The sequence below is a fragment of the Nanorana parkeri genome, unplaced genomic scaffold (genome assembly GCF_000935625.1).
Source record: "Nanorana parkeri isolate BGI_ZX_2015 unplaced genomic scaffold, ASM93562v1 scaffold2788, whole genome shotgun sequence".
Classification (NCBI taxonomy): domain Eukaryota; kingdom Metazoa; phylum Chordata; class Amphibia; order Anura; family Dicroglossidae; genus Nanorana; species Nanorana parkeri.
In genome coordinates this window covers 33,207-43,934 of record NW_017309056.1, presented here as the reverse complement: position 1 = coordinate 43,934, position 10,728 = coordinate 33,207, and the positions used below count along the sequence as shown (strand labels likewise).

The window sequence follows — 10,728 nt, the reverse complement described above, 5'->3', positions numbered from 1 at the left end:
TGCCGATTATCGTACGATAATCGGCAGGTGTATGGAAGGCGTACGACCGTATCTACTGTACGGGCGCATGTCTTTTGTCTCCCGAGCAGGCATGAAAACCCGCCGAGAATTGTACGATTGTCGGCGGGTTAGTGGCACGACACACTGCCCGCTCAGCATTGCAGTCATCAGAAGCCCTCCCCTCAGCGGGGTGTGCTTTTGATGATCGCAAGTACCATCTGCCTGTCCAAGATGGGCAGATCGTACAAGCTTTTAATTACTTTACAACCATCGCACAATGCAAGTTGTGCGATGGTTGTAAAGTGTATGGCCAGCTTTAGACTGCATGAATTTTCATACAATGCACTGCTGAGTATGTGGAAGTTTGGCACATCTAATCCCCTTGCACCAGGGACTTGGCCAGGAAAAATGGTGGGCAGCAAAGGAATTTGTGACATTTTCCTTTCTTTTGAATACTCATTTTTTCTTACCTTTTATTTCTGAGTTTAAAAAATTACCTCTGGCTATAGGGAAAAATGGGGCCAATAAATCTGTAACAGGGTATAGCTCAAATAGACTTTTATTGCCCCATGTGAGAGTAAAGTTAATGACAGTTTTTCAGAGGGTTTTTTGCCTTCCTATAAACAAAAAAGAGTTGTGAAAGCTTGAATTTGGTCGATATGTGTCTTTTTCAGCCTACCTAAACATGTAACTATAAGGCAAATACCCGAAGCTAGATATAACATCCGGATGCATGCAACCATCTCACATCCCTGACCTCTGATGGACAGTACAGAAAACATATCGCTGCTACACAGCACAACTGAGCTAACACATTAATAGAAATACTGAGCCACCAACAAAGAAAAAACAGGAGCTCCTAGTTTGAATTAAAACCCTTGACACTACTAGGTTTCTTGGCCTGCATTGTGCTACAGTCATGCCATACTCATCTTCCGCACTAAAAAGGAAAACTAAACCTTCTTGTGAGAATACCCTTAGAGACAACTTTTATCTGGCCAGAAACAGAACTGCTTGGAATATGAGGTACAACACAAATGGCTTGATAATATTTAAAAATAAAAATGGAACATTTTACATTACCGTCATAAATATTACTATAAGGACTGTAAAGAGAAAGTCTTACTATGCTTAAATAGAAAAATCAAACTACAAAAATTAAAATCCAAAAAAGTGTCTTGTCTAGAAAGTGCTACTTAGATGTGCATTATATTAGGAATGGACAAATTCAGACTGAACTTAGAAGCCAGTCAGTCCAAGTCGGTGCATTTCTTGTCCAGCCCTGCCTAACTACACTGTATGCAATAGTATTCTGTCCATTTTCTATATACAAGATATATATAAACAGTTTTATTCGGATGATATGACTAGTTTTACTCTGGAGTGGATCTTCAGGTGTGTGGTAAGATGGGATTTGCGGGTGAACCTCTTCCCACACTCAGAACAAGCATATGGTCTCTCTCCAGTGTGAGTGGTTTGGTGTCGCACCAGATCCCGGTTGTAGGCAAATCTTTTATCACACTTAGTACAAGCATATGGGCGCTCTCCAGTATGTGATCTCTGGTGGACATTCAGATTAGAGATACAGGTAAAGCCTTTCCCACAGTCACTGCATATATATGCCCAGTTCCCTGTGTGAGCCATCCGGTGCTTGACCAGTCGGGAGTTATCAGCGAAGCTCTTGCCACACTCCTCACAGGTAAATGGCTTCTCTCCGGTGTGAGACCTCTTGTGTATGACCAAAGCTGACGTACATGAGAAGGTCTTCCCACATTCCACACATATATATGGCTTCTCCCCGGTGTGGGTGCGGTTATGTATGAAGAGGGAGGAGTTACTAGTAAAGCTCTTACCACATTCCCAACAGACGTATGGTCTCTCTCCTGTATGTATTCGGATGTGTGTGGACAGAGTAGCACTACTGGTAAAACTCTTTCCACAATGTGTACATGTGTATGGCCTTTCGCCACTGTGGATCCGCTCATGGATCACCAGAGAAGACTTCCTAGCAAAGCACTTTCCACAGTTTTCACATTCGTATGGTTTTTCCCCAGTGTGTGATCTTTGATGAATAATCAGATGAGACATCGATATGAAGCTACGTCCACATTCAGAGCAGATACACTTCTTTTGAGGCTTGTTGGATTCATAGTGGACAGTGACCTTTGATACCTCCAGTGAGTTTTTGACAGTTTGATGACACTTGTAATCCAAAGTGGACTGACGGAGGCTCCGCCGCCTATCATAACAGCGGTTCTGATCATTTTTGTTTTCCTCCTTATGTTGTTCTTTCTTCTTTATCACTTTCTGGGATTTACTTTTACTCAGGGTAGGAGAAGACACTTTGTCATTGTTTAAATTTGCTACTGGCTGTGGTGCTCTCAGACAGTCATCATCTATGAAAAAAATTAGAACAGGTGGGTAGATTATACTGCCAACATATTACTCTAAACAGCAGAACATTATGACTTGAGAAATTATTAAAATGGGTGATTCTGGGAAAACCAGAAAATGTCTGTGTGTGTAAGTTACATAAAAACGCATTTCTATTAGAATGCAAAGTAATAGAGCCTAAAAGCAAACAAATACTGTCCAAATACAGTATTTATTTGCAATACTGTCCAAATACAGTATTTGTTTGCTTTTAGTGCATTCTTATCTGACTCCTGGTGTCCTTTATGTATTTTGTACAGATATGTGGCGTAATCCAGCATGAAACAACTCATACAATTTGCGTAGGAGTTTCCTATGATAAAGGCTGGTCACTACTGTTCTGTCTCCTATGGGCTTTGTGCAGCAAAGTGATGATGTCACCGCTACCATAACAAAGTTAACATCAAGTGTTTGCAAAGGCATTTAGTTCACACAGAGTGGATTTATATCCCTTGTGGCTATTAAGTAATATATTTAAATGAAAGCTCTTGTGCCTGGACTTCAGCTCTACGGCAAAACAGAATTCTTATTGCAACATGCAGAAACCTAGTCTCTGGTTGTATGTGTATTAGAGTGTGCTAATATTTAGCGCTACATATTGTAATCACAAGTTTAGAAGAATAAATGTACACCCAAGCAGATTGTTGAAACCTGGAGCTGTCACTGACAGTCATATGCTAAGGTTGAAGGAAGAAGATAAATGGCCACTGCATGCAACTAAACAGAACATTCGGGAATCCCATGGATATGTGCCATGTGGTTAATTGGGGTTCTGAGTAAAAAATTCGCTGATCGCCTATATGTGAAACACCCGGTACCGGGTGTTCCCATTGGACGGGTCTTTTTTGCCCGTGCGTGCCCGCTAGGGGGCGCGCGCGAGCAGAAAAAAAATGCCGTCTGGCGACGGCAACCCGCCACTGCAGCAGTGCCGTCCGTCCGTTTTTCTACTACGGGCGGACGGCAAGAGGTTAAAATGTGTGAGGAATCAGCCGTAAAACCAAATGGCATGTACTGCTCATGTGCAGTGAAGTTACTTGCCTGGCTCTTACTCCTGGCATACAGATTCAACATATTGCAACACTGCTCCTTCACAGCCACATAGCAGGGAAGAAAAACAGGTGCCTGCTGGCTGAGCTCGTCCATGCTCTAATGTACACACCTCCACAGTTAAAAGAATCGAGCGGCACACTGCTTGTCATGCTAAAAAACTCCTTTATTCAGACTTTCACAGCTCGGCTTAATCCCACCCTTAGTCCACCCATCTAACTTGTTTCGCCCTATCCAGGGTTTAGTCCTACAGCCAAGCCCAGGATAGGGCAAAATGCGTAAGTGGAGTAGACCAAGGGTGGGACTGAGCCAAGCTGTGCAAGTCTGAAATAAAGGAGTTTTTCAGCATAACAGGTGTGTGGCTAGATTCTTTTTTTAATGTGGAGGTCTTACTCCTGGCATATAGATGCCAGGATTGGACACTTTACATGGCAGTCAGTTTTCATTAAAAAAAAGAATATGGCAGGAGAGACAGAAAGTCTCAGAAAGAAAATCTTTTAATGAGAATCACTATATTTCAAAGTCATGCATTTTGAACAGCAGCTTTATGGAGGGTCACTGTTGTTGAAACTTGTGGGAGGTGACCCAGTGCTGAAACTTTCTACTTGAGATTCCTTACATTAAATTTGTATTGAAATGACCTTTAAAGTAAAACCATAGTCTTTTGACAATGTTCTTTAGATATATGCAAAAATAATGAACTTATTGTAAATAAGCTTATCATGGAATATTAAGATGTATTATCTGTAAATTTACTCAATCCATTTGAAGATTCTGCTTCCTAGTTAGTAGTACAGTTAAAGGAGAACTATGAGGTGAGTGCTTTTCACTCACCTCAAGGTTCTAGCCGACCTGTGACAATGAGACTGTCACAGGTCGGCTCAGTAGATCGGGAGGTGAGCGAACATATAACGGCGTTCGCTCACCTCCCGATCTGCCGTGACAGGGGAGGGGCTGGATTCTCCCTTCCCCGCTCCGATCCGCCAGCGCTGACTGGCGGATCGGACGGGGGAGGGGGCTAGTACAGCTGGTTCTGCCTCTAGATAGGCAGAGCCAGCTGTCACTCACGCAGCTGGGCGGATCTCGACATCGATGTCGTGATCCGCTGCGGAGTCTCAGTATACCGCGAGCTGTAGCTCGCGGTATACTGAGCTTAGGGTAATGGGAGGACGCTAGTTTGTGTCCTCCCTTTACCCTAAGGAGAACTATGGGGAAAAGCCCTGACCCCATAGTTCTCCTTTAAATTACTCTCTACAGTTTCTCTCTCTCTAGTGCATGTCTATGAATCAGGTCTGACCTGACAAAAATAACAGAGACTTTTTAAGGCTAATTGAGTCCAATCTTACCAGTCCTTGAGGGGAAAAATACATTCTAATGTTTACCCATGTTAAAAACAGTTTTATTTAATCTTTAATGAAGCAAATTAATGTAAATTGTAATCAACCTGGAACACAGATGAGCAATAACATTCAAAGAGTTTTAAAACTTCAGGATGGGAGTCTTAGCTGGAATAGCTTGATTCTGGTATTTTGGTCATATCAGGTATTAAAATGAAACTTCAGTGGTAGATGAAAGAAGCGAAAGAGGAGTGACCCAAAACTGCAGGAACACCGGAGTGATCTTCAAAATCAACTAGAAGAACAATGGAATAAAATGATGCCTTGGAACAAGAAAACGTCTAACCACGTTCCTGAAACAATGACCTTAGAAATTATAAACCTCTCAGCTTGAAGGTTAAACTTCACAAAAAGCCAACTGTATCGCTTGTCTGTACCATTTTTACACTTAAACAACTACTTTTAAGCTGGCCATGCACTAATATAATTTTGTTCAAAAAAATGAATATTCAGAACGTTTATTTGATTTTCTAAAAGTCAGTGGGGTCAAATGTAAGGCTGCAACTAATGATTATTTTCATAATCGATTAGTTGGCCGATAATTTTTTTGATTAATCAAATAGAAAAATTAAATAAATACCATCCTTAATTCAAAATAAAATACGTGTCCAAGATGGCGCCCTGAGCGGACGTTTGTTTCTGCGCTCTGCTGCCCTGCGGGCAATTTTATCCACCATTTATCCTTCTATGGGACTTTCTTTGCAGCTATTTTTGATACTCTTGCCTACTTACATTTTCCAGTGACGGAGCATGACCAGGGGGAAGCAATCCTTGCACTCAAGTTGTACAGGGCAATCTTGGCAGGCCTGGAAATCGTATTCCCCGACACGTGCCAATATGGTGTCGCAGACGGAAACATGTGATCCTGAATCTCTCGACAAAGCCAACTTTACAGCCATTATCCAAGTGAGCTTGGTTGTCAAACTACCCTTATCTCCAAACTGGATCATGTTCAGTTGGATATTGGGCTTATTCACAGAGACTTAGCTAAGATCCGTGATCGCTTGTCGGAGGTCAAGCGGCAAACAGGAGTGGCGGAAGATGTGCTCCACGACCAATTGGCCACTCTACGTACGCTCCAGACCAAAGTGAAATCTCTGGGGGAGGACGCTGAAATTCGCAACAGACTTAACAATATTTGCATCCTGGGTCTCCCGAGGGGATGGAAGCCCAAGATACTGTTACCTTTACGGAATCGTTACTCTGCAGCTTGTTGCCGCAAGCAAACTTTTCGCCATTCTTTGTTGTAGAGCAGCCAGGGATCCTCCTGATTCCCCTCCTCGTACCTTCATTTTACTCCCGCTCAAGGTCTGCGGCAGAGACTTGGTGATCTAGGAAGCCAGGAACCAGGGTGACCTGTGCTTTGAAATGCTAAGCTCATGTTGTTCCCATATTATTTAGTGGATACACAGCGCCTTCGCAAGTTCTTTCGATCAGGTAAAGGTTAAGCTTCTGGCCAAGGGAATTAAATACAGCATGCCTTTTCCTGCGTGGCTGCGAGTCCAAGATGGTGAGGCAACAAAGTTCTTCACTTCTCCTGAGGAGGTCTCCTTGTGGTTAGAAACCATTAATCGGCGCTGATGCCCTAAGCCTGGCTCATTTCTTTGGCATTTTTTATTGCGGTTCGGGGCCCTTCTCCTTTTCATCGCCTGTCTCTTTGTCATGTCCAAAAATTTGTGAGTAGTTCTGATGATTGTTAGTCTTTGTTAGGTTTCTGTGAATTTGTTTTTTGTTTCCCCTGGTTATGCGCACAAGATATTTGAGCCTTTAATTCATTGTTGGAAGTCTGAAATTATCTTCTGATCCATGTTGTGGTTACTCTTCGTCTGCTGCTGGGAGTCTCCCGGTCTGTTATTCTGGAGGATGGCATCACTATTCTTTTTTTGTCACTTCCATATCTTACTTCATTTTGATTGTTTTTCAGTTTCACTCATAAACTATCTGTTCATAACCATGCTTTGAGATACTGTTCCTTGTTAGGGGAATTTAAAGCTCTTTTTTTTTCTCTCTTGGTTGGAGGGTGGAGCGTTGGGGGTTCTTTTTTCTCTATGTGGATTTTGGGCTTTTGTTCTTCATCAACAAAGTACACCATTTTGTGATACCTGTTACTCTGTGGGGGGGTGTGATTCCTTTAGGGGGGTGGTGTCCTGTTATTGATGTTCTTTCCATTTGGATCTGGCTTGAGCTGGTGGCGGGTACTTTCTGCCTTTACTTATTCCCTTACCGATGGCTCCTTAATCTTATTTTGTGGAATGTTCGTGGGCTGAATTCGAAACTTAAAATGTTCTTGGTTTTCCGTTTTTTAGAGAATAATAGCCCTCATGTCTGCATTCTGCAGGAAACTCATTTAAAAGGAAGTACAGTGCTTAGTCTAAAACGGGCATGGGTTGGTCATTATTATCATGTTACCTATTCTGCATATGCACGAGGGGTTAGTATTCTGGTGCACAAATCTTTGCCTTTCCTGCTACTAGACCTGAAGCTAGAGCCGGGGGGTAGATACGTTATGTGTCATGCAGTTATTGAAAATGATGATGTGGTGTTGGTGGGCCTTTATCTTTCCCCACCTGCTAAGATGCTTTTGCATTCCCTGATTCCTATGCTGGCAGCCTATCAGACAGACAAGATCATCATAGCGGGAAATTTTATTATGACTCTTATTATTATGATTATGACTATGTGTCCGTCGATGGATAGACTCCGTCCCTTTGTGGGTCACTCCTTGGATATGTCTGGTTGGGCTGCTGCCTATGGTTTCACGAATACTTGGCGCTGGAGGAACCCTACTTTACCAGCTTTACTCTGCCACCCACCAGTCTCTGTCTCGCATTTATATTATTTTTGTTAATGATTCTCTTTTGCCTAAGGTCTAGGAAGTTTCTATCCTTCTTAAACTTTCTCTGACTAATGCTGACTCGCGGGGACTCGGGAGGCTTTCCCAGTACTGGGCAACTGTTGATAGGGTGGTGCCTTAATTGGGGATGAATTGCACCTTTATTGGCTATCTTAGCCAGGCTCTGCCCCTCCTAAAATGGTATGAGATGGTTTTAAGGCTAGTGAGCGGGGCCATTATCAGACTGTCGTGTCCAGGGTTAGGAGGCAGTTGGATTCTCAGATAGTAGAGGCAGAACGCAGGGCCCAGGAGCTGGAGTCGACTTTCATTAGTACGCTGGACCCATTGGTCCATTTTAGCCTACAGATAGCCTATAGGGAACGGAGTGGCCGTCTCCTGGCCTTGCTGGCTCAAAAAAATGTCACTGCAGTGGGAGTAGCTAGGCTTCGGGATGATCAGAGGGTTATTATTCAAGACTCTCTGGATATTGCTGCCCTTTTTGCCTCATATTATGAAAGTCTCTATACCTTGAGAGCAATGTATAATGCAGATTCCCTGGGGGTGGATTTAGATCGGGTGGATTTTCCCTCCCTTGGCCCACAGGAATGGAACTTTCTAGATCCTCCACTTAAGGCGGAGGAGGTGGAATTGGCTATTGCCTCCCTGCGGTCTGCTAAAAACCCCAGGGCTGTCTGCCTCCCTGCTGAATTTTACAAAACTTATTCTGAGACTCTATCCCCCTATCTGTATACAATGTTGATTCACTCCTTGAGGAATGGTCCCCTCCCCCCTTCAATGGCTGCAGCAGTGGTGGTGGTACTTCCTAAACCTGGTAGGGGCCCTGCACTGTGTTCCTCGTACAGACCCATCTCTTTACAAATTGTGGATGCAAAACTGCTGGCGAAAATATTGGCTGTAAGATTGAATACTGTTCTTCTCAAGTTAATACATGGGGACCAGTCTGGTTCATGCCGGGTAAGGGCACTGATATCAATCTCCGTAGGATGTTTGCGGTTTTGGATAGTGCTCGGAGGCTGGGCTCTACTGGAGTGGTGGCCTCTTTGGGTGGCAAAAAGGCCTTTGATTCTGTGGAGTGGCCGTTCCTCTGCGCTGTACTCAGTAAATTTGGTTTTGGTCCCACTTTTCTTAGGTGGCTTCAATTGGTGTATTCCGCCCCGATGGAACGAGTGCGGGTTAATGGTTGTCTCTTGCGGTCCTTCGGCCTTTCACAGAGTACGCCACAGGGTTGCCCCCTCTCCCCTGGTCTATTTGCTCTGGCTCTGGAGCCCCTCGCCATCATGTTACGGGACTCAGTGAGGGTTCGTGGCCCGGTGCTGGGGGGCCCGGAGGAAAAAGTATCTTTTTATGCTGACGATACCGTGCTTTATCTACGCGACCCCGACATTGCTCTTTCTGCAGTGTTACCAATTATTAATGAATTTGGGGAGTATTCACGGATTAGGATTAATTGGGACAAATCCCTTCTTTTCCCTGTTGACCTTCCTCCCTCTCCACTTCACATGGTTTCCTCTCATACATAGGTAATGCAGTTTCAGTACACGGGAGTTGTGATACAAAATTATTTATTGGGCTATGTGTAGGATAACTTGGCTCCGATTCTCCGTCACCAGATTTAACAATGCAACACTGGCAGTCTCTCCCTTTGTCCCTGGTGGGTAGGGTTACCCTTATTAAAATTGTTTTATTTTTACCCAAATTTCTTTATCTGTTCAGATAATCTCCTGATTTAATCCCCAAATCGTTTTTTTGTATTATTGATAGTGCTGTCTCCTCCTTCCTGTGGGCTGGGGGCACACCCAGAATAGCTAGGGCTACTCTGCAACTTCCATTGTCCCAGGGGGGCTGGCCCTCCTCTGTTTTCGGAAATACTATTGGGCAGCATCTTAGTTTCGTTTCGTTGGTGGTTCTCCCAATCCCCTGACAATCCTGCTGTAACAATAGAAGCAGCGTTATTGGGTTCTTATTCTGAATTGAGTAATTTGGTATATAGGGATCTAGGGTCCAACCCTAACATTACCACTCCCATGCAGACTGTTTTGATGGTATGGAAGCAGATGCGCATATGTATTGGTGAGGTGGAAAATTTCTCTCCGTATACTCCTCTGTAGGGTAATCCACTACTTTCTCACCCTAATTCTCTTACTGACCCTCAACTATGGGCTGCATATGGGATTAAAACGCTTCATCATATTATGCCTCACGGGTGCCTGCTCGATTTTAATTCCCTTAAATCTAAATTTTCCCTTCGAAATCGAATGTTCTTTAAATACCTACAGTTAAGGCATGCGGTTCAGCTGGCCCCTAATCGGGTAGAACGATTCCTGGTCCAGGAGAATGTTGACAAGATTCTTTCTTCCGTTATGTCCGCCTGTTTGTGGATTCTGTCTCCAGAGCGTCCCGCCTTTTTGGGAAATGGCATGGTGATATCCCTGGTCTGACGGAAGATGACTGGATTGAGGGTGTGTGACAGTACGTCCCCTAATGATCTCGGCTAGGGATAGATGTATGCACAACGTAAGTTTTTACATCGTGTATATTATACATGAGAAGCTGTCTGTTATTTATTTTGGGACTAGTGATCAATGCGGGATGTGTCAACTGGATAGAGGCTCATCCATACAAATGGTGTGGGAATGCCCCAGGCTCAGCCAATTTTGTCAGGGACTCGTTAATTGTCTGAACAATATCTGTAGGTTGACCTTGGGGCTGGATCCCATGGTCTTGCTCCTAGGCATTTTAGACTATCTTACTGTTTCCCAACATCACCTTTCTGTTCTATGCTATGTTCTATGCCAGACAGGCAGTTCTCCTTAGGTGGCGGCTATCTGACCCCCCAATCTTGGTATGTGGAAAGCTGTGATTAATAAAGCCCTGCCTTTATATAAGCTTACTTATCTGAGTAGTGGGTGTCATGCCAAGTTTGAAAAATCTGGGCTGATTGGCTCACCGCTCCTAACCTTACTATTGCAGATTTATGTCTTCTATTGTATTTATTTC

The 10,728-nt window shown here is 43.7% G+C and overlaps 1 protein-coding gene across 1 annotated transcript; it reads right to left on the bottom strand.

Moving 5' to 3' along the window:
- Positions 1–1,303: 1,303 nt before the first annotated feature.
- Positions 1,304–3,576, bottom strand: LOC108802312 (zinc finger protein 239-like). The gene is made up of 2 exons (XM_018574180.1): positions 3,468–3,576; positions 1,304–2,396 (listed from the first exon to the last, which is right to left on the bottom strand). The coding sequence occupies exons 1-2, from the start codon at positions 3,574–3,576 to the stop codon at positions 1,351–1,353; spliced, it is 1,155 nt and encodes a 384-aa protein (XP_018429682.1). The 3' UTR covers positions 1,304–1,350.
- Between the last annotated feature and the right edge of the window lie 7,152 nt (positions 3,577–10,728).